Below are 24,485 nucleotides of genomic sequence, written 5' to 3' on the forward strand. Positions count from 1 at the left end.
TTCTCTTTGATTTCAACCCAAAACAGTAAGGATAAAACATTCCTCAAATACTCTCATGATATTTTAAAAACTTGGCTGCAAATTCTTTGGCATGTACCCCATAAAGAGATGCCATTTAGGTCCCTCCCTTCCTTGAATCTGAGTGGGCCTTATGACTGCTTCACTCAGGTGAGTACAGTACAACTAACATTATATGACTTCCAAGTCTCGTTTTAAAAGGCCCAGAGCATCTGCCTGTTTATCGGAACACTAGATCTTAGAGCCCTGAACTGCCATTTAAGAAGTATGTGCCTACCCTGAGCCCACCATGCTGTGATGAAGCAGAAGCCCCATAAAGAAGCTATTAGGTAGGCACTCCTATTGACAGCCCAGCTTAGCCAGTCTTCAGCCCAGGTGCCAGACTGATGATAAAGAAGGCTTTACATGATTCCAGGCCCCAGACACAATGAAGCAGAGACAATCCACTGCTATTGTCACCTGTCTGATTTCCCAATCCAGACAGCATATGAGCAAAATAAAAAGATTGCTGTTTTGTGCCACTACATTTTGCAGTAGTTCAGTACATAGCAATGAATAACTAGGACAACTCCCTATCTGCCTAAATTTTTTTCTATAGGCCTTATTATCTAACGTATCACATATGTTACTATTTTTCTTTAATGTCCATTTCTGCCTCCTCTCTCCCACTAAAGTGTAAGATGCATGTGGGCAAGTATTTTTGTGTTTCTGTTCATTGCTATATTCCCAGAAGCTAGAACAAGATCCAGCACATTGCAGGCAGACTGGGAATATAAACAGAAGAAATGAAATCACAGTCAGCTAGATGATAGATACACAAAATTCTGTTGAGTAATTATTTTATAACATGAAATGATTACTAACTTGCAAGTGGCATAAAAATAGATTTTTATTAAAACAGGACCAAAATCACAAAAGCAAGGTCATATGATTTTATCAAATTCTGAATGAGTGAATAAGTTAAAAGTTTTATTCTTCTCCAAAATCCAGAGTCATAAAATAGATTTCTAAGAAATAGCATTGATATACCATATTTACCAATACATTCCAGCAGAAGTTTGTTATTAACTCACCAGTTGGGGTACCCAAGCAAGGGCAGTACCTCCCTGTTTGAATTTCATCTGAGCCAAAGGAGTTTTGCTAGCAAAATCATAGATTCGAACAGAGCCTACAGAAAGACAGTTTTAAAAGAAACAAATCATATATATGTCATCTTTTAAAATAAACTTGGCTCACATAACATGTTAAGCATTATAACAAGAAATTTCATACATAAATAAGCTAATAATCTAATATGTTTTCTTTAGTCAACAATTTACATGAATACCCTCAACCAGGTAATTTGTAATCACGGATAATAAAGCAAACAACTGATGATTGACTGATGGATTAATTTCACTGCATAACCCACAAAGATTCACCATGCATCAAGGAAGGAGGAAGGTGAAAAAAAAAATAGGAAAGGCATAAATGTAAGTTACAAAAATGAATGGCATTTTTGTAACTTACCATATCCTTAATCTTTCACAATAACCAAGGCTGATGTACTTTAGTGCCTCTCTCCTCCACAAAAACTCACTTCACCTGCATCAAGAGGCTTACCTTTTGGAAAAGTTCTCAAATGCTTTTCATCAAACACATATAAAATTTGGGGCAGAAAACAAAACAAAAAAGACCAGGTGTATTTTCATTTGGAGTTCCTACTCACAATCCAAGGCAGTAGTGGCCATGAGGTAAGTGAGGGGAGAGACTGCCAAGGCTTCAACAGCTCCAGAATGGAAGGAGAAGAGGCAGTCTGGATCTTGAGTCTGATAATAAAAAGAAATCCCATTAGATCTTAAAGAAAAGTTAACATCAAATTAAGGTCAAGTTTTTAAAAAATATATAAATAAAACCCTATAGCACACATGTGATTTTATCTGAATAGAAATTTTTAAAAGCCTAATAGGGTGGGGCACCTGGGTGTCTCAGTCAGTTAAGCATCTGACCCTTAGTTTCTGCTCAGGTCATGATCTCATGGTGGGGAGATCAAGTCCCACATCAGGCTCCATGCTCAGCAGGGAGCCTACCTGATTCTCTCTTTCCCTCTCCCCTTGTCCCTCCCATCTCTAAAATAATAAATAATTCTTTTTAAAAAACAAAAGCATAAAAGGCTAGAAAGAGTTCTGGACTTTGGAATTAGGAGAAACAGTACTGGCTTTACACTTGAAGGTTTTCCATTTCCTCATCAGTAAAATGAGGTGATGGCAACTGTCCACCCATTTATCAGGGTAGCTACGAGGGATGCAGAAGAGAATATAAATGAAAATACCATAAGTTTATGACAACTGTAAAGCACTGGATAACATGAGGCATTATCATTACCACTTTCCTAGTAAAGTTTGCTGAGATAGTTCATTTTTTAAATAAAATCAGAGAGAGAGAATAAATTCTCTCAGGACATGTTGGACAAGTTTTTGATGGGAACAATGACCAAATATAGAGAAAGACAAAATATTTTTTAAAGAAGAATAACAGACTTTTGTTATAAGAATTAGGGGGGGAAAAAAGAGACAACTTACAATATTTGAAAAACTAAGGTCAAGCTTCCATATGGCTCCATTGGCATCCTAAAAAATTAAATAACCAATAATAGTTCATCATTTTTAACTCTTATCAAATGAAAAGAATTTTCTTCTAGTTAAAGAACAAACAATAATATCAAAACCTTACATAGGTCTTAAAGTGTGACTGAAATTTAACAAAAGCAATTGCTATATGTCTTAGAACACACAATAAAGGAAACATTTTCATAATACATATATAGTCAGTTTAATATAATGAGAATGCTAATTGGTTTTTTGTGTATAAAACACAGGTTAACTAAATACCAAAATTCAGGTAGTCTTCATTGACTTATCAATAGTAGTCTTAATAGTAAAATGGAATTATAGTGACAATTGTGTTATGATTTTTCTCTAGGTAACTTTAAAGAGCCAAGAGAAAAGAACACAACTTACCTGAGCCAACCAAAAATTACTTCCAATCTCGTTCATTTTTATCATTGAGAAGAGTTTGACATTCTTGCCTACTTGAAGTTCATTAATGGGCTCGATCTCTAACAATCCAGTATCATCAATAGAATCAGCAGTGTCTACTGTCTCAAAATCCCAGATCTTATAAAATAAGAAAATACTTTAATCAATGAACAGTTTCTGAATTTATATTTTCTATAAGAAGGGGCCCTGATTGATAGCAGAGGAGTAGGAGATCTTAGTTTCATCTGGTCCCAGGAATTCAGCTAGGTAGCTATCAAATCACTCTGAACACCTGTGAACTCAACTGGAGATATAAAAAAAGAATAGCTGCAACCCTACAAATAGAACAGTGACCATTTCCCACAACGTAGAAGGTGCAGAGAAGTGAATCCAAGGTGATATATGGGAGGATAGGCCATGGGGTTAGGGGAGGAATCTTCCATAAGCCAGCTACCAGAAAGTGATATAGCAGCACAGCACAAAATCGGAACTTTTAGAAGTCTTCTCATGTGAGGGATGTCCTGCCTGAAAGGTGATCAGGTGGTAAAACAGGCAGAATCTTAGCTGGGACAGTATGGTCTCAGAATCCCCAAGCTCACAGGAAGACCTGTGGTGCCTGAAGGCTGCAGAGCTCCTAGGCATTGGAGTGAGGAAGCCAGCTCCTATCAGTGAGCCCAGGAGAGGGCTCTCAGCTCAGGGTTGCCATAAACCATGAACTGTGGCACAGTCATTCCACTGCTCTCTGAGTAGGAGCTCAACAAGTGGCAGAACCGGGGAGACTCCTCTTCCTCCCCAAGGAAGAGTGGTATGGGGTGTGTGCCAGAGAGGTTGCAGGGTTTAGAGACTCAAAACAGGGTTGCACGCCTGAGATTGGAATGTTCGATCACAGGCTAAGTGAGCACAGAGTGTGGCTAGAGACCAAGGAGATGGGAGTGATGGACTGCTTTTCTCTGAGGGTTCACTGAGGAGCGGGGCCCCAAGCTCTAGGCTCTGGGGCTGGAGATTAGGAGGCCACCATGTTCATTATCATCCTCTAAAGCTGTGTGGAAAGTCTTCAGGAACAAAAGCCACATAGAGCAATCCCGAGGAGCTGCTTACTTAGCCTGGACCCCTGCCATGGGCAGTGAAATTGAGCCTGGGACAAAGATACCTGAAAATCAGCAAAACAGGCTCTTTCCCCAGAAGATCAGCAAGAACATCCAGTTAAGAACAAGTTCACTGATTGTAGGGAACTGCAAAATTCCAGTGCTAGGGGAAAATAGTCTATAGAATTCATGCGGTTTTTGCCCGTGATTCTTTAGTCTTTCATTTTTAATTTTTTTTCTCTTTCCCCTTTCAACCAATTTCTTATTTTATCAACTCTTTTTTAAAAAATCTTTTTAATTTTCATTTTTATAGTAACATTCTATCTTTTCATTGTATTTAATTTTTGTATACATATAATTTTATCTTTCTTTACATTTTGGATGCAGTTTCTTCTAACCAACTAAAATACACCCTGAATCTAGTGTATAGTTCTATTCTCTTCACCGGTTTGATCATATTATTTTTTCTTCTTTTTTTAGTCTTTTTTTCGTTTTGTTAGTCATTTTTAATTTTCATCTTTACAGTCACATTCCAACCTTTCAATGTATTATATATATTTTCTTTCTTTACAATTTTGAAATCTAGGTTCTTCTAATATACCAAAACATACCCAAATTCTGGTGTATGGCTCTGTTCTATTCACCAGCCTGATCATATTTTCTCTCCACCACCACCCTAACCAACAACCCCCCTCCCACTCAGTTCAGGTTTCTTCTGATTTGTTAAGTGTGCATTTCTCTGGGGTTGTTGCCCTTTAAGTATTTTGTTCTCTTGTTCATCTATTCTTCTATGGACAAAATGACAAGAGGGAAAAATTCACCTCAAAAAAGAGAGCAAGAGGCACTACTGACTGCCAGGGACCTAATTAATATGGACATTAGTAAGATGTTGGAACTAGAGTTCAGAATAATTATTATAAAGATACTGGCTGGGCCTGAAAAAAAAAAAAAAGCATAGAAGACACTAGAGAATCCCTTTCCAGTGAAATAAAAGAACTAAAAATCTAATCAAGTTGAAATAAAAAAGGCTATTAATGAGATTTAATAAAAAATGGAGGCTCTAACTGTGAGGAAAAATGAGGCAAAAGAGAGAGTTAGTGACATAGAATATCAAAATGATGGAGAATAAAGATGCTAAGAAAAAGATCAACAGCTACTGGATCATGAGGGGAAAATTTGAGAGACAAGTGATAACATAAAGTGAACCAATATTAAAATAGTTGGGCTCCCAGAAGAAGAGGAAAGAGAGGGAGAGAAGCAGAAGGTATATTGGATCAAATTATAATAGAGAACTTCCCTAATCTGGGGAAGGAACCAGGTGTTCAAGTCCAGGAGGCTCAAAGACCCCTGCTCAAAAAAAAAAAAAAAAAATCCAATAAAAATAGGTCAGCACTGGGGTGCCTGGGTGGCTCAGACATTAAGCATCTGCCCTCAACTCATGTCATGATCCCAGGATCCTGGAATCAAGCCCTGCACTAGGTTCCCTGCTCAGTGGGAGGCCTCCTTCTCCCTTTCCCACTCTCCCTGCTTGTGTTCCCTCTCTTGCCATCTCTCTGTCAAAGAAATAAATAAAATCTTTAAAAAAATAGGTCAACACCTCAACATATAATAGTAAAACTTGAAAATCTCATAAATAAAAAGAAAATTCAGGGAGCCTGGGTGGCTCAGTGGGTTAAAGCCTCTGCCTTCGGCTCCGGTCATGATCCCAGGGTCCTGGGATCGAGTCCCACGTCAGGCTCTCTGCTCAGCAGGGAGCCTGCTTCCTCCTCTCTCTCTGCCTCTCTCTCTGCCTGTCTCTCTGCCTCCTTGTGAGCTCTGTCTGTCAAATAAATAAATAAAATCTTAAAAAAAAAAAAAGAAAGAAAAGAAAAGAAAATTCTAAAAGCAGCTTGAGACAAGAGGTCCATAACCTACAAGGGTAGAAATATTGGACTGGCAGCAGATCTATCCACAGAGCCCTGGCAGGCCAGAAAGGACTGGCATGATATATTCAGTGTGCTAAATGAGAAAAATATGCAGCCAAGAATATTTTATCCAGCTAGAATGTCATTCAAAATAGGAGAGATAAAAAGCTTCTAGGACAAACAAAAACTAAAAGAATTTGTAATCGCTAAACCAGCCCTTCAAAAAATGTAAAAAGTTGGGGCGCCTGGGTGGCTCAGTAGGTTAAAGCCTCTGCCTTCGGCTCAGGTCATGATCCCAGGGTCCTGGGATCGAGCCCCACATTGGGGTCTCTGCTCAACAGGGAGCCTGCTTCCCCTTCTCTCTCTCTCTGCCTGCCTCTCTGCCTACTTGTGATCTCTGTCTGTCAAATAAATAAATAAAAATCTTAAATTAAAAAAAAAAGAAATATTAAAAGTGATCCTTTAAGTGAAGAGAGAGCCAAAAAGTAATACAGTTCAGAAAGGAACAGAGACAACATACAGAAACAGTGACTTTACAGGTAATACAATAGCACTAAAATCATATCTTTCAATAGCTCTGAATGTAAATGCACTAATTGCCCCCCAGACAAAAGACACAGGGTATCAGACTGGATTAAAAAGCAAGCCCCATTGATAAGCCATCCTGAAGACTCAATTTAGACCCAAAAACACCTCCAGACTTAAAGTGAAGGGGCAGAAAACCATTTTTCATGCTAATGGGCATCAAAAGAAACCTGGTATGGCAATCCTTATATCAGACAAATTAGATTTTAAATCAAAGACTGTAAAAAGAGATGAGGAAGGATACTATATCATAATTAAAGGGTCTATCCAGCAAGAATATTTAACAATTGTAAATATTTATGCCCTTAACATGGGTACAGCCAATGATATAAGCAAATTACTAACAAAATCAAAGAAACACATCAATAATAATACAATAATAGTAGGGGACGTTACACCCCACTCACTGCAATGGACAAATCATCTAAGTGGAAGATCAATAAGAAAACAAGGGCTTTGAATGACACACTGGACCAGATGGACTTCACAGAGCATTCCATCCTAAAGCAAGAGAATACACCTTCTTCTCAAGTACACATGGAACATTCTCCAGAACAGATCACATACTGGTTCATAAATTAGTTCTCAACTAGTACCAAAAAATTGGGATCATTCCCTGCATATTTGTGGACCACATGCTTTGAAACTGGAACTCAATCATAAGAGAAATTTTGAAAGAAAAAATCTCATATACATAGATGCTAAAGAGCATCCTACTAAAAAATGAATGGGTCAACCAGGAAATGAAAGAAGAATTTAGGGGCACCTGGGTGGCTCAGTCAGTTAGGCATCTGCCTTCAGCTCAGGTCATGGTCCCAGGATCCTGGGATCAAGCCCCACATTGGGTACCCTGCTCAACAGGGAACCTGCTTCTCACTCTTCTTCCACTACTTCTCTCTCTCACTACTTCTCTCTCTCTCACTACTTCTCTCTTTCAGTCTCTCTCTCTCTCTCTCTCGGTCTCTCTCTCTCTCTCTCACTACTTCTCTCTCGGTATCTCTCTCTCTCTGTATCTCTGTCTCTTGGTATCTCTCTCTCTCTCTCTCTCGGTATCTCTCTGTCTCGGTATCTCTCTCTCTCTCTCGGTATCTCTCTCCCTCTTTCTCTCTCTTGGTATTTCTCTCTCTTCCTCTCAAATAAAATAAATAAAAATCTAAAAGAAAAGGAATTTTAAAAATTCATGGAAACAAATGAAAATGAAAATACAACTCTTCAAAACCATTAGGATGCAGCAAAGGCAGTCCTTAGAGGGAAGCATATAGCAATACAAACCTTTCTCAAGAATTAAGCTCTCAAATATAAAACCTAACCTTACATCTAAAGGAGCTAGAGGAAGAACAGCAGATAAAGCCTAAACCCAGCAGAAGAGAATTAATAAAGATTAGAGCAGAAATCAATTAAATATAAACCAAAAGAACAACAGAACAGATCAACAAAACTAAGAGCTGGTTCTCTGAAAGAATTAATAAAACGTATAAACCCCTGGTCAGACCTACCAAAAATTAAAAGGAAAAGACCAAAATAAATAAAATCATGAATGAAAGAGGAAAGATCATGACTAACACTGAAGAAATACAAACAATTATAAAAACATATTATGAGCAATCATATGCCAACAAATTAGGCAATCTGGAAGAAATGGATACATTCCTAGAGACATAAAACTATCAAAACCGAAACAGGAAGAAATAGAAAACCTGAACAGACCCACAACCAGCAAGGAAATTGAAAAGTAATCAAAAATCTCCCAACAAACAAGAGCCCAGGGTCAGATGGCTTTTCATGGGAATTTAATCAAATATTTAAAGAGGAATTAATACCTATTTTTCTGAAGCTGTTTGAAAAAGAAAAAGAGAGAGAGAGAGAAGGAAAACTTCCAAACTCACTTGATGAGGCCACCATTACCTTAATCACAAAACCAGATAAAGACCCCACCAAAAGATAATTATAGACCACTATCCCTGATGAAGATGGATGTCAAAATTCTCACCAAAATACTAGATAATAGAATCCAGCAGTACATTAAAAGGATTATCACCACAACCAAGTGGGATTTATACTTGGGCTGCAAGGGTGGTTCAATATCCATAAAGCAATCAATGTGATACACGACATTAATAAGAGAAGAACAAGAACCATATGATCCCCTCAGTAGATGCAGAAGAAGCATTTTGACAAAGTACACCTTCTTTTTTCTTTTAAAGGTTTTATTTATTTGTCAGAGCACAAGCAGAAGAGGGGTAGAGAAAGAGCAGTCTCCATGCTAAGCAAGGAGCCCAACACAGGCCTTGATCCCAAGACCCTGAGATCATGACCTGACCGAAAGGCAGATGCCTAACTGACTAAGCCACCCAGGAGTCCCTACAGTATCTTTTCTTAAAACTCTTCAGTGTGTCATAGAGGGAACATACCTCAATATCATAAATGCTATATATAAAAAGCCTATAGCAAATATCATTCACAATGGGGAAAAACTTAGAGCTTTTCCCGTAAGGTCAGGAACATGGCAGAGATATCCACGACCACTACTGCTGTTAAAAACAGTACTAGAAGTCCAAACCTCAGCAATCAGACAATAAAAAGTCAAACAATGGGCAAAGAAGTTGTCAAATTTTCACTCTTTGCAGATGACATGATATTTTATGTAGAAAACCCAAAAGACTTCACCTCAAAATTGCTAGAACTCATACAGGAATTCAGCAAAGTGGCAGGATATAATCAATGTACAGAAAGCAGTTGCATTTCTATACACTAACAATGAGACAGAATAAAGAGAAAGTAAGGAGTCAATTCCATTTACAATTGCACCAAAAACCATAAGATATCTATCAATAAATCTAACCAAAGATACAAAGAATCTGTACTCAAAAAACTATAGAATACTCATGAAAAAAATTGAACACAAAGAAATGGAAAAACATTCCAGGCTCATGGATTGGAAGAACAAATATTGTCAAATGTCTATGCTACCTAAAGCAATCTACATTCAGTGCAATTCCTATCAAAATACCATCAACATTTTGCACAACAGTAGAACATATAATCCTGAACTTTTTATGAAACCAGAAAAGACCCCAAATAGCCAAAGGAAAGTTGAAAAAAGAAAAAAGAAAAAGCCAAAGCCAGTGGTATCACAATTCTAGACTTAAAACTCTATCACAAAGCTGTAATAATCAAAACCATATGGTACTGGCACAAAAACAGACACATAAATCAGTGGAACAGACTAGAGAACCCAGAAATGAATCCTCAACTCCACAGCCAACTAATCTTCCATAGAGCAGGAAAAAACACCCAGTGGGGAAAAAAAAACAGTCTTCTCAACAAATGGTGTTGAGAAAATTAGACAGCCAAATGCAGAAGAATGAAACTGGATCGTTTCCTTACACCATACACAAAAACAGACTCAAAATGGATGAAAGACCTAAATGTGAGATAGAAATCCTTCAAAATCCCTGGGGATAACACAGGGAGCAACTTCTTCGACCTTGCCCATGACAACTTCTTGCTAGAAACATCACCAAAGGCAAGGAAAACAAAGGCAGAAATGAACTATTGAGACTTCATCAAGACCAAAAGCTTTTGCACAGCAAGGGAAACAGTCAACAAAACCAAAAGACAACTGACAAAATGGGAAAAAATATTTACAAATGCCTTATCAGATAAAGGGCTAGTATCCAAGATTTATAAGGAACTTATCAAACTCAACACCCAAAGAACTAATCGAATCAAGAAATGCACAGAAGGCATAAACAGACATTTCTCCAAATACCTACAAATGGCCAATAGACACAGGAGAAAATGCTCAACACCACTCAGCACTAGGGAAATACAAATCAAAACCATAATGAGATACCACCTCACACCAGTCAGAATGGCTAAAATTAACAAGTCAGAAAACAACAGACATTGAAGAAGATGCTGAGAAAGGAGAACCCTCTTAAACTGTTGGTAGGAAGGCAAGCTGGTGCAGCCACTCTCAAAAACACCATGGAAGTTCCTCAAAAAGTTGAAAATAGAGCTACCCTACAACCCAGCAATTGCACTACAGGGTATTTACCTCCAAAATACAAATGCAGTGATTCAAAGGGCATCTGCACCCCAATGTTTATAGCAATGTCTACAATGTCCACATCAAAGTTCAAAGTATGGAAGGAGCCCAGATGTCCATTGACAGATGAATGGATAAAGAAGATATGGTGTATACACACATAACACACACACACACAACAGAAAACTACTCAGCCATCAAAAAATGAAATCTTGCCATTTACAACAATGTGGTTGGAACTAGAGGGTACTATGCTAAGCAAAATAAGTCAATCAGAGAAAGACAATTATCATATGATCTCACTCATCTGTGGAATTTAAGAAACAAAACATAGGATTAAAGGGTAAAAGAAGTAAAAAAATAAAACAAGACAAAAACAGAGAAAGAGATAAGCCATAAGAGACTCTTAATTATAGGAAACAACTTTAGGGTTGCTAGAGGGGAGGGGGGTTAGAGGATGGGGGAGCTGGGTAATGGACATTGATGTGATATATTGAACACTGGGTATAAAACTGGTGAATCACTGTTCTCTACCTCTGAAATTAATAATACATTATATGTTGATTGAATTGAATTAAAAATTTAAAAAATTAAGAAAAAAGAAAGAAAAGATCCTGATTTTATTTTTCCAAAAGTCATTTCTTCTTCCTCATGCAAATTAGCATGTAGGTATAATGGGAACACCAGCCAAAACATGATCCCTGGGATATTGCTTCCAACTGAAAAATAATAAATTGTAATAGTTTCCTCTGTATATATGGAGATTAGTGAGAAAATACAGCCTGAATAAGAATTCTAATTTTCCCAATGTAAACTTTATGTCAAGGTATTTGTCAGGTCTTTCTGAATATAAAGTGGCCCTAAGGAGTAAATGGTTCCATTATTCAGCAAGACACAATAATGAGCCAGGTTTTTATTTTACCAGTGATCCCCTGGAAAGGGGAAATAGGCCTTCTTAATGATTCAAGCACAATCTTCATTATAAGAGGAGAAAATGGATATAGATGATGTCTTCATAGAAAATGGCTCTCATTATTGATTTAGACTATACCATTCAGGTAAAGATTATTGTCCTGGGACAGGAGAACAAAATGCTATGCAAAGCACGAGGGAACACAGATTCACCTCAGGAGACAGAGAGATTGAGAAAGACTTCTCTATGAAGTACCAAAGCTACCCTGGATGAATCTATTGACACACCCCACCCTTTTAACCTAAACTCAGTAACTCAGCCTTTGGGAAAGTATCTTTCAAAGAGATTTGGTGTTGTCTCCTAGGCTAGCCTTGTTGGGGAGAGGCCCAAGTCCTAGGTTAGAACTAACTCCTGGGAATGGGGTAGGTTTTTCCTCAAGGATTAGATGTAGAGATTTACTGTGTAAAAGACTAAAGAAATTAGGGTGATATTTTTAAAAGAAGCCAGTTTAGAAATTGGTGGTGTTCATGAAGGGACCCTCTGTGAATTATTTGACTTCTTTTCTCTTGAGGTTTCCTTCCAGTTGGTATTTTGACATTTTGGGGTGATATATATCTCAGAAGCATAGTGAATATACTATATGACAAACAAAAGGACATAAAAATTTCCCAGAACAATGAGTAAAATCTAACAAAATTAAATTTAATATGGTAAATGTAAAAATGTATACTTGGGTTCAAAAACCAATGGCAAGAAGATAAGAGTGGGATAGATAAGGCTTAAACAGTGTATTAAACATAATAAGCACAATAGGTATCATAGAATAACCAGACTATTTTCAAAAATATAGTCTTACTTCTCATAATAATACTTCCTAAAGAACACCCTGAGAATACTACCACTCTCTTATGAAAGGCACCAGTAGGGATATGTACCAAGAGGACCACAAAGCAAATCAGCAGCCTCCAGCTTTGCCAGCAACAACTGGGTACATACACATGAGTGGGTGGGAGAAGAGGTAGGACAACAATCAGGAGCACTTAGATGCTGGAGCCCTGTTCCAGCCTAGCCCACACTACAGGATAGTGTCTACGGGTGAGGACAAGTGAGTTCACCAGTGTAAGGAGCAAGGAGAGGGGAGCTGCCATAGGCAAACCTCATCAGCTCACTTTTCAGTGTATTTCTAATTGGTAACCTCAGTCAAAAATAAGAAGTGTTTGGTATTTTTGTCCCTAGAAAATGGCCCATTCATACTGTGTGTTTTGAAAGGACATCAGTATCCACTATGTTCTGCTAAAATGGGTTTTCATTTTCTGAAACTACTATGTCAACGACAGAATCAAAATAACAAAAGATACCCTCATAAAATGCACCCCAAAGATGCTGTAAGTTAACTTTGACTAGAATTTAAATATTTACCACAAGGAAAACATTATCTAAAATACATTGGCCCTGGGAATCAATGACCACTGATCTTTTTCATCAAGTGACCTTTGTGAGAAAGAAGAATCTGATCAAACAGGCTGATCTGGAAGGCTTTGATGTGGGTGCTACTGACCTAGTGTCAAGAAAACTTACCCTAATACATCCATCTGCCCCAATGGTGATAACTTCGCCCTCATCCAGCATTATCTGGTTAATGGGACCCTGATGACAAGACTTCCTTGCAGCTCGACAGAGCTCAACCTTGATGAGGCCACCTTCCCACAACAGCATGTTGCCCCACTCTGATCCTGAGAGCACCTGGCAGGTATGCAGAAAGGAAGGAATGTGCATTAAAAACATACATACAACCAGATGGTTGGTATTAGAGAGGGCACGGATTGCATGAAGCACTGGGTGTGGTACAAAAACAATGAATACTGTTATGCTGAAAAATAAATAAATAAATAAATTTTTTTGAAAAAACATACATACATGGATATTTAGCTCTCAAAAGGCAGGAGAGAATTATTTTTATAGCTTGGCTCTCTTGATTATAAAAGTTAAAAAAAGAGTATAGAAAAATAGAAAGCTATAAATATGAAAATTCACCACTTTGGAAACAACTACTAATCACATTTGGATGTATTTCTTCCTAGCATTATGGGTAGTTTTACATCATTGTAATTAGGCTGTGCATTGCTAGTAATTTCTCAAATAGATCTATAATAGCTTTCTTTGTACATCTCTTAAGGGCATAATCCAGGAGTAGAATTATTGGGTCAAAAATAAGAGATGTGTTTAAACTCTTGGTAGACAAGATTCTATTTTTTTTTCTTCTGTTTTGTTTTTTATTTTTTTAATTTCTTTTCAGTGTGCCAGAATTCACTGATTATGCACCACACCCAGTGCTCCATGCAATATGTGTCCTCCATAATATCCACCACCAGGCTCACCCAACTTCCCACCCCCCACCCCTCCAAAACCCTCAGATTGTTTTTCAGAGTCCATAGTCGCTCATGGTTCATTTCCCCCTCCAATTTCCCCCAACTCCCTTCTATTTTTTTTATTATGTTCAATTAGCCAGCATATAATACATCATTAGTTTTTGATGTAGTGTTCAACAATTCATTAGCTGCATGTAATACCCAGTGCCCATCACACATGTCCTCCTTAATACCCATCACCCAGTTACCCTATCCCCCCACCCCACTCCCTTCTGTAATCCTCAGCTTGTTTTCCAGAGTCTCTCACGGTTTCTCTCCCTCTCTGATTTCCCCCCATTCAGTTTTCTCTCCCTTGCCCTGTGGTCCTTTGCACTATTCCTTATGTTCCACATATGAGTGAAACCATGTAGTAAATATCTTTCTCTCCTTGATGTATTTCACTTAGCATAATACCCTCCAGTTCCATCCATGTCGATGCAAATGGAGGGTATTCATCCTTTCAATTCTAGTTTTTAAAAGTGATAATATTAATTGTTATAAGGTGTTTCAAAAATTGTGAGGCCATTACTGAACTCAGATTATAGCATAATAATATCCAATTTCAAACAATAATAATCATTTGAAACCAGCTCCTATTTATCCATTTTATCCAGCACTTCCCCAAGTGTGTACCACCAAACACTAGTTCTTAGGACATTAACTTGTATTAGATAATAAGTCGTACTGATTAAGTATTGACTCTGTGCCAACTGCTGTTTGAGCATTTTATATATATTAAGTTATTTAATCCTAAAAACCCATATGAACCTGGTACATTTATTGGGGGTACCACATACAGTTATGCAGGTTGATTATTTATTTTCCCAGAAAAATCAAGCCAACAGAAGCCCTAAAAATTACTATTCCCATTTTACAAAGGAGAAAACTGAACAGAACAGTTAAGTGGCTTGCACAAAATATCCAAAGCAGTCAGGATTTTAAACCAGGAAACTTCACTCAAAAGTTCCTGTCCTGGGGCACCTGGGTGGCTCAGTGGGTTGAAGCCTCTGCCTTCAGCTCGGGTTATGATCTCAGGGTCTTGGGATTGAGCCCGCATCGGGATCTCTGCTCAGCAGGGAGCCTGCCTCCCCCTCTCTCTGTGCCTGCCTCTCTGCCTACTGATTTCTGTCTGTCAAATAAACAAATAAAATCTTTAAAAAAAAAAAAAAAAGGAAAGTTCCTGTCCTAACACTACTTCCAAAGACATATGCTTGGATAAACAAAATCAAACAAGTTTCTTTTCTCTAGGACTCTCTGGAGACTTTAACATAGAAGTGTTCACTAGAAATCATGGGGAGGAATTTCTAGATACAAAGGAATCTGACCAAGAAAGTCTTATTTTCACAGAGCTTCTGTGCAGACTAATGTTCCATGAAACACCTTGGGAAGCTCAGATCTAGTTCTTGCCTGCCTCCTCCTCATCAGTGCCCCAGTTCCCTCTCACCTAGACTAATTTACTCAGTCTTTTCTACCTCCACAGTCCACTCATCTTATCCATTCTGCTTGTTTGACTTATCACCAAACCTCAGCTCACTTTCAATAGTCATTATTTAGACTTGCTTTCTTCTGCCCAGTAACAAAACCACCAGAAACCACCCATGCCTGGCCGGCATTCTCTTCTGAAAGGTCATGCATGCTTAGCTTTCTTTTTCCATTTGTCCTGAAAAATGAAATGAAAGTGACATCTTCCTTGTTTGTTCATCCCCTTGACTCCACATTTCCCTTCCCTCAATTCATTTGGCATTTTGTGGCCAGATTGATATAGAACTTCATTTGCAACTCTACTCTTCCAATGTGTGATAGTTCTGCCTGGCTATAAACCTACTCATACATAGGACCCAACTATACCTCTCAACCTAATTTCCCACTCTTTGCCAACATGAATGCTCTTTCCTGAGTAGCCTTCCAAATATAGGATACTATTCCTAACTCTAAATATTTCCTTTTATGTCTCTCATTTTAAATGGCTTCTTTTCTCCTTTATATACAATGCAAACACTACTGAAACTTTCAAAGATATATCTTATGTCATGTTTTCCTTTTGTTTGTTTGTTTTTAAGGTTTTATTTATCTATTTGAGAGAGAGAGAGAGAGAGAGCAGGGCAGAACAGAGGGAGAGGGAGATAACCTCCAGCAGACCCCCCACTGAGCGCGAGGCCCTACCTGAGGCTGGATCCCAGGCCCCTGAGATCATGCCATGAGCAAAAACCAAGAGTCAGACGTTTAACTGACTGAACCACCCAGGCACCCCTTGTGGCCTGTTTTTTAACAATCTCTATCTTACTTTAATTTCCTGCATTATTCAGAATTTGAAACTAAAATTATTTGTGATCATTTTATAGCTTTGGATATACATCTATTTATTTAACTAGCATCCAAGGCTTTTGATTTCCTCCCCTACAACATGATTCCAAATTGAGAATATCTACTAGGTAGATGACCAGTCCCTTTGGTTCCTCAAAGTAATATTTGTATGCTAACATTTACTTTTAACAGAGATGTTCACAAATAATACTATATAACTCATCCTAATAGGAAGGCAAATACAATATTAATGGAGAATTGATCCTATAGCAATATGCCCACAAATTTTTACAAAAGGAAGAGAGAAAATAAACTAACAATGTTATAAAATAAACTACCAGATTAAAGTTGCCATGTATCTCTAGGTGCCACTGTGAAGTGGCTCAATATTCCTAAATAATGATCTGACAATGAAAGAAAAATCCACAAGACTGTAAACCACCTTTGAGCCAGTAAGTCCTCTTGGAGCATCATGATAAAGAGGAAGGACAGATAAACATTATAAACACTGCAACTCCATGATGATGAATGACAATGTATCACTATGTTAATATATTAAAATGCCTGCATACTTTATATATGCATGTATAATATTTAGTAAACAAAACCAAAAAGGATATTTACATATGGATTATGACAATTCCCTAGAACTATATTAATTAAAACTGATACTCTGAAGAGCCAAAATTAAACGTTCATTGTATTTACAATGATAGTGTCCATCATTAATAACATTGGCAGGGCTTTTTAGAATGTCTAGTGGGCTTTCATATATTTTCATTGTGAAAATGTGATTTTATTATTGTGGAATAGTGGCTGTACTCACCTTCCCATCTGGGAGCTGCATGTAACCTTCTATATCAGTAGTGGCTGTTTTGCCAAATCGACCCAATGAGCCCTGAAGCTTGAGACCAGTGAATGTTAGAGCCATTTCCCAGAACCTACAAACAAGAAAGAGACTGAATGTACCTCAAAGAGGCTTTATCTATGTTTATTCTCCCCAAGCATTTACATGTTTCAGAGTCATATATATTATTTCATTTGCTTATTCATTAACTAACATGTATGAAGTATCAACTACCTGTCAGACAAAGTTCTAGGCAATATAAATTCAGAATTGAGCAAAATAGACAAATTCCCTGCCTTTGCGGATATTTTATCTTAGAGTCCTGCTCTTCTATACAGCTGACCCTAGCCAACTTTGGCTATTTTAATTCAGATTTAACGTAATTAACACTAAATCATATTTAAAACTCCGTGCTTCAGTCAGACTAGCCAGTTTCAAGAATGTATAGCAAAAATGGAGCCAGAGTCTATTAGATTGGACAACATAGAACATTTCCATCTTGGCAGAAAGTTGTTCTATTGAATAATACCATTTTAGAAGATGCAAAAGTTTTCAAAAAATTTCTGACTTACTTGTGTAGTTAAGAGTCATTTCTTAATAACACTGTGCTCTCATGCTCTCATGTATATAATGAGACTACTAATAGCACCTACGTCATAAACTTGTTGAAAAACTCTTAGAACAGTGGCTTATACATAAAAGCGATGAATAAATGTTGGTTATTACTAACATTTTGTATTAATAGTCTAAGCAAGTGAACAGATGATGAAGAACATATAGAAAAAGAATCTGGCCTGCCATCTAGATATAAAATAGATAATGGATGGTATCAACAAGCCAATAATATGAAGCCAAAAGCTTAAATAACCAACATCATTCTCCATGGCTATGACAGGACCCCTGATCATACATTTCCATATACTCTGTTTCTTCTATAGCACTTCACACATGAAATTACTTGATTTCTCTCCCCAAAGATACAATGCAAAGAAAATATGCATTCTACTAAATGATGGGAAAATGTAAAGAGAATTTTTTAGCCTATAGCTAGCAGATTACTTGAGAATTCCCCCAAATTTCCATCTTAAAATCTGTTCAATTAACCTATATCTCTAATGAATAAATAAGAAGAGAGCCAGGTTTAAATTGGAATAAGAGCAACTTAGGATAAAAATGTCTTTCTCGAAGAGGACACTGGAAATTTAGTTATGAGCAGCCCGGAGATGGTGACAGAAGGCTGTTAAATAAATGCATAAGACAGGGTAGAATGAAGACAGAAAAAGACAAAATCATTTCATCCTGGAAAAGAGAGCAGAGTATGAAAGAGTGAAAAGGACATGGAGTTTAGAGCCAGAGCCCTGAGATCAAGAGTAGGCTCCGTTAAAATTTAGTACCGAGGGTCCTGTGTTAGGATGTCAAAATGACTTAGCTATCATACAATATTGCTATCACAGAGGCGCCTGGGTGGCTCAGTGGGTTAAGCCTCCGCCTTCAGCTCAGGTCATGATCTCAGCATCCTGGGATCCAGCCCTGCATCGGGCTCTCTGCTCAGCTAGGAGCCTGCTTCCCCCTCTCTCTCTGCCTGCCTTTCTGTCTACTTGGGATCTCTCTCTCTTTCTGTCAAATAAATAAAATTAAAAAAAAAAAAAAAACAATATTGCTCCCACAGATTTAAAGTGGATCGGATTGCATGGAGCACTGGGTGTGGTGCAAAAACAAGGAATACTGTTCCGCTGAAATAAATAAATAAACAAAAAATAAAGTGGATCTGAAAACTCAATATGCCATGTTAGTAAGTAAGAGGAAGTACTCTTTTAGGTGGTAAAGCCTGTAAGAAGGCAGCAGGTTAAATTCTTTTTAGCTGTACTGGCTTCAGTCATAAAAGCCCCATATCCAACTAGAAAAGCAGCACTACAGTTAGTTTTGAAAAGAACACATTTAAAAATTATCCTAATGTTAACATCAGCACAAATGTCTCCAGCTGGCTAATCCTCTCAGACAATATCCTTAATGATAATCTACCAGCACACAACCTACTTGATGTGGCCTGATCCCGATGTAGTAAGCTGCTCATCATCTTCGGGATTGAAAGTAACCTTAAAAACTTCCTGGGAAAAAGCTTTTGTCCTCAGTATGGGCTGTTCTTCTTTCCAATTCCAGATGGTCAGTGTGTAATCAGGGCTGCTGCCAACAGAAGCTAGCAAGGTACCACTGTTGTCAAAATCCACATAAGCATAGCCCAGCTCAGTCCCATCTAAAAGGATGAATGAGAGTCTAATGAACAAAAGCAACATTTATTTCATTTTCAAGAGTATATTACTTAAAAGAAAAAAGGAGGGAAAGAGAGCAAGTGAGCACCCTTGGCGATAAGTATTGATGAAAGAACGCCAAGAATTCCCAAAGAAAGGATCCAAAAATCATGCATCACCCTTGGCTTTGGAATGAATTACATAACAGGAGGGGGGAAAGTGAAGAAATCCTAGTCACATTTTGCATAAGAACACACTCCTTTTTATGAAGTGGGGGAGGGGGGTACAAAATCATGTTAGATGGCAGAAAGAGATCAATCTGTAATTAGAAATTTGCCACTGAAAAATTCATCAAATAAAAACGGAGGACTTCAGATTTTTGGTTATGCATGTAAGGAGCTTGAAAGTCACCATTTTATCCTAACAACAAATAAAAATCTGAACACAGTAAAAAATCAACAATTCTTTGTGGATTCATAAGTGAGGGAAGGACATGGGGCAAATGGCTGCTCCCAGGACAGGAGAGGCTGGTGGGTGAGATGCATTTGCAACTTACCACAGCAGGAACATCCACACAGCAGAGAGAATCAGTGTCAGGGTAATACAACCTTAAGTTTTAACTGAAGAATTGCTGGGGGCTCAGTGTGGACAAGTCTGAGAATTAAAAACTCCAGGAGGGGGGTGCCTGGGTGGTTCAGTGGGTTAAAGCCTCTGCCTTTGGCTCCGGTCATGGTCCCAGGGTCCTGGGATTGAGCCCCACATCGGGCTCTCTGCTCAGCAGGGAGCCTGCTTCCCCCCTCTCTCTCTGCCTGCCTCCCTGCCTACTTGTGATCTCTGTCAGATAAATGGATAAAATCTTTGAAAAAATAAAAATAAATAAATAAATAAATAAAAACTCCAGGAGGACCCAGTCATTGGTGGGCCCCAGCAATATTGTGAGATGTATCCCCAGAAGCTTGACCACGTTCCCACAGTAAATATGAGAAAAACACCTTCAGCTTTCAGCAGGGAGAGGGAGAAAAGGAACCATTTTGAAACACACCAGAACACTCCGTTCTTCTTAATAAAGCCTGTCCTCAGGAGAAACTAATTTTTTATTTTTTTATTTTTTTTTTTTTAAGATTTATTTATTTATTTATTTGATAGAGATCACAAGCAGGCAGAGAGGCAGGCAGAGAGAGAGGAGGAAGCAGGCTCCCCGCCAAGCAGAGAGCCCGATGCGGGGCTCGATCCCAGGACCCTGGGACCATGACCTGAGCCGAAGGCAGAGGCTTTAACCCACTGAGCCACCCAGGTGCCCCAGGAGAAACTAATTAACCAGAGCCTAACTAACCTGGGGAAGGAACTCTAACCCCTTCTAATTGATGTGGTTTTGGAATACAGGTGAGGTTCCGTGGGTGGTGTCCAGAGCTGATGACAAAGAACTGTTGAGATGTCTTTGGTGCAAAATGGTGCTTTTATTAAAGCACAGAACGGGACCCATGGGCAGAAAGTGCTACTGCACCAGCATTGTGAAGGATGGCTGATTATATACAATGGGGCTCAGGGAGTAAGGAAAAGGGAGGTTTCCAAAAGAGCTTTCATATGCTAAAGGAGACCTACAAGATACCAGAGGTTTTGTCATTGTCAAATTACCGTTGTTTTTCCTTCTAGTAGAAATCAACGTTAAGATAGTTGGGAGCTTCCTGGAGGAACATACACTCTGCTGCTTCAATGGCTGCAGGTTATAAGGTTATTTAATTGTACCTACATTTCCTTCTGGAAACTAGGTTATTGATAGAAATGCTTTGTTCTTGTAGATTGCCAAGGCATTTGTAAACAGAGAGAGACTCATGTCTTGCAGGATTGTGCTTTCTATAAGTTAACTATTTGTTTTTCCTTTCCTTAGCTTTAAGGCAGCCAGAGGTGTCTAGGGAATGTCACATATATCCCATGGAGGGGGTGGAGATTTGTGGGGTATAAGCTTCTGCTTTGTCCTGGGCTTGCCTTCTTTTCCCTCATCATAAGCATCCTTTCCCACCAAAGGGGGAGAAAACAACTCAGAAACATTTGTGAAGTTCAGTTTCAGAGGCAGAGGCTCACTAAAAATTTGAGACCTAATCGGAAAACTAAAGAGCACTTCCCTTCCCCTACACCTTACCACCAAGTTATAAAAGGCCCATTTACACCAATTATTTGTCCCAACTACACCATGTCTGACTATCAAGAAAAAATTACACAGACAGAACAAGTATCAGAACCCGATATGGCACAGATGTTGGAATTATCAGACTGGGAATTTAAAAGAACTATGATTAATATGCTAAGCGTTCTAATGAGTAAAGTAGAGAATATGCAAGAACCAATGGGCAATGTAAGCAGAGAAATAGAAACCTTAAGAAGGTACCAAAAAGAAATAGTAGAGATAAAAAAACATTATAACAGAAATGAAAATTGTCTTTGGTGGGCTCCTTAATAAATTGGACACAGCTGAGGAAATAATCTCTGGACTACAGAACAGATCAAGAGAATCTTCTGAAAACTGAAGAGCAAAGAGAACAAAGACTGATAAAAACGGAAAAGAATATCTAAGAACTATGGAACAACTACAAAAATGTAATGTATGTAGAAGGCAAAGAAAAAGAGAAAGGAACAGAAGAAATATGTGAAAAAAGTCATGACTGAGAATTTGCTGCAAATTAATATCAGACACCAAACCTCAGATCCAGGAAGCTCAGAGAATAACGACTAGAATAATGCCCAGAAAACTACAGAAAATGAAGATAAAGAACTCCTAAAAAAAAAAAAAAAAAAAAAGCCAAAGGTGAGAAAAACCTTCCTATAGAAGAATGAAGAATTATATCCAACTTCTCAGAAACCATACAAGCAAGAAGAATGGACTGAAATATTTAAAGGAAAAAACCCCACCAACCTAGAATTCTTACCCTGTGTAATTATTCTTCAAAAGTGACAGAGAAAGACTGTGCAATTATTCTTAAAAAGTGACAGATAAAGACTTTCTCAGACAAACATTGAAGGCATTTGTTGCCAGGAGACCTGCTTTGCCAGAAATGTTAAAAAGAAGTTTTCTAAACAGAAGACAAATAACATAGGTCATAAACTCAGATATACGTAAAGAGATGAAGAGAACTGAAGAAGGAGTAAGTGAAAGTACAATAAAAAATTTTTGATGTTCTTTTTTTTTTTTTTAAAGATTTTATTTATTTTGACAGACAGAAATCACAGGTAGGCAGAGAGGCAGAGAGAGAGGAAAGGAAGCAGGCTCCCTGCTGATCAGAGAGCCCGATGCGGGGCTCGATCCCCAGACCCCCGGGATCATGACCTGAGCTGAAGGCAGAGGCTTTAACCCCCTGAGCCACCCAGGTGCCCCTTGATGTTCTTAATTTACATAACAAGTAACAGTTTGTTCAAAAAAGAAAACTACAGAACAGTATCTTTCATGAACATTGATGTAAAAATCCTCAACAAAATATTAGCAAATTGAATCTAACAATGTATAAAAATGATTGGATTATTATTTTGTGGATATCAACAAACTGATTTTAAAGTTCAAACAGACAGGCAAAAGACCCAGAATAGTCAACATAATATTAAGTGAAAAGAACAAAGTTGGACTGATAATACCTGACTTCAAAAATTCCTATAAAACTACAGTAATCAAGACAGTGTGACATTGGGAAAAGAGTAGATCAATGAAACAGAAAAGAAAACCCAAATATAGACCAACAGAAATACAGTCAATTGATTTTTGAAAGAAGGCAAAGACAGAACAAAGACAGTCCCTTCAACAAATGGCACTGGAATAGTGGGACATCCATAAACAACAAATAAACAAGCAAAAAATAAAATAATGTAAACATAGACCTTATACCTTTCACAAAAAATTAATTCAAAATGGATCATAGGTCTAAATATAAAATGCAAAAACATAAAACTCCTAGAAGACAATGTAGAAGAAAACCTAGATGACCTCAGGTGTCGGTGATGCCTTTTTAGATTTCACACCAAAGACAGACAGGATCCATGAAAGCAATCACTGATAAGCCAAACTTCATTAAAATAAAAAGTTCCTCTGAGAAGGGCAATATCAAGAAAATGACATAACAAGACACAGACTGGGAGAAAATATTTGCAAAAGGCATATGTGATAAAGGACTGTTCCCCAAAATATACAAAGAACTCTCAACGCTCAATAATGAGAAATTAAAAACTTGATTACAAAATGGGCCAAAAACCTTAACAGACAGCCTCACCAAAAATATGCAGATAACACATAAACATATAAAAAGACGCTCCACATCCTGTCATCAGAGAAACACAATTTTTTTAAAAAATGGAGCTACCACTAATACACGTATTTAGAATGGACAAAATCCAAATCACTGACAACACTGAATGCTGGTGAGGATGTGGAGAAACAGAAACTCTCACTCACCGCTGGTGGGAATGTAAAGTAGTACGGCCACCTTGGAAGACAGTTTGGCAGTTTCTTACAAAACTAAGCAGACCCTTACCATAGGCTCCAGTAATTGTGCTCTTTGGTATACACCCAAAGTAGTTCCAAATGTATGTTCACACAAAAGCCTGTACTCAGATGTTTACTGGAGCTTTATTCATAATTGCCAAGATTTGGAAACAACTAAGATGCCCTCGATATGTGAATGAATAAACAGTGGTACTTCCAGACAATGGAATACTATTCAGCATTAAAAAGAAACCGGTGATCAAGCCATGAAAAGACAGGGAGGAAACTTCAATTCATATTTCTAAGTGAAAGAATCCTATCTGAGAAGGCTACACACTGTATGATTCCAACTATATGACATTCTGGAAAAGGCAAATCTGTGGGGACAATAAAAAGATCAGTGGTTGCCAGTGGGGACAGCCATGAATAGGCAGGGCATAGAGGAGGATTCTTAGGACAGTGAAAATACACTGTAGGAGAGGATAAGGATGAATATACATCATTAGACATTTGTCTACACCCATAGAATACAGCACAAGAGTAAACCCCAGGGGACACTGTGGACGCTGGGTGACTATAATGCACTAACAGAGACTAGTCCTCAGTAAAAATGTACATGGTAAGTGATGTTAATAATGG

The 24,485-nt window shown here is 38.0% G+C and overlaps 1 protein-coding gene across 1 annotated transcript in view; it reads right to left on the reverse strand.

Moving 5' to 3' along the window:
• Nucleotides 1–24,485, reverse strand: part of CFAP44 (cilia and flagella associated protein 44) — a 164,896-nt gene that overhangs the window by 120,745 nt on the left and 19,666 nt on the right. Inside the window, exons 7-13 of the mRNA XM_044251397.1 lie at nucleotides 19,170–19,386; nucleotides 17,112–17,226; nucleotides 13,152–13,316; nucleotides 3,018–3,173; nucleotides 2,580–2,627; nucleotides 1,727–1,826; nucleotides 1,092–1,186 (exon numbers count right to left, since the gene is read on the reverse strand). Coding sequence (XP_044107332.1) covers nucleotides 1,092–1,186; nucleotides 1,727–1,826; nucleotides 2,580–2,627; nucleotides 3,018–3,173; nucleotides 13,152–13,316; nucleotides 17,112–17,226; nucleotides 19,170–19,386 — 896 coding nt within the window. The remainder of the gene's footprint in view (nucleotides 1–1,091; nucleotides 1,187–1,726; nucleotides 1,827–2,579; nucleotides 2,628–3,017; nucleotides 3,174–13,151; nucleotides 13,317–17,111; nucleotides 17,227–19,169; nucleotides 19,387–24,485) is intronic.

The sequence above is a fragment of the Neovison vison genome, chromosome 6 (genome assembly GCF_020171115.1).
Source record: "Neovison vison isolate M4711 chromosome 6, ASM_NN_V1, whole genome shotgun sequence".
NCBI lineage: Eukaryota > Metazoa > Chordata > Mammalia > Carnivora > Mustelidae > Neogale > Neogale vison.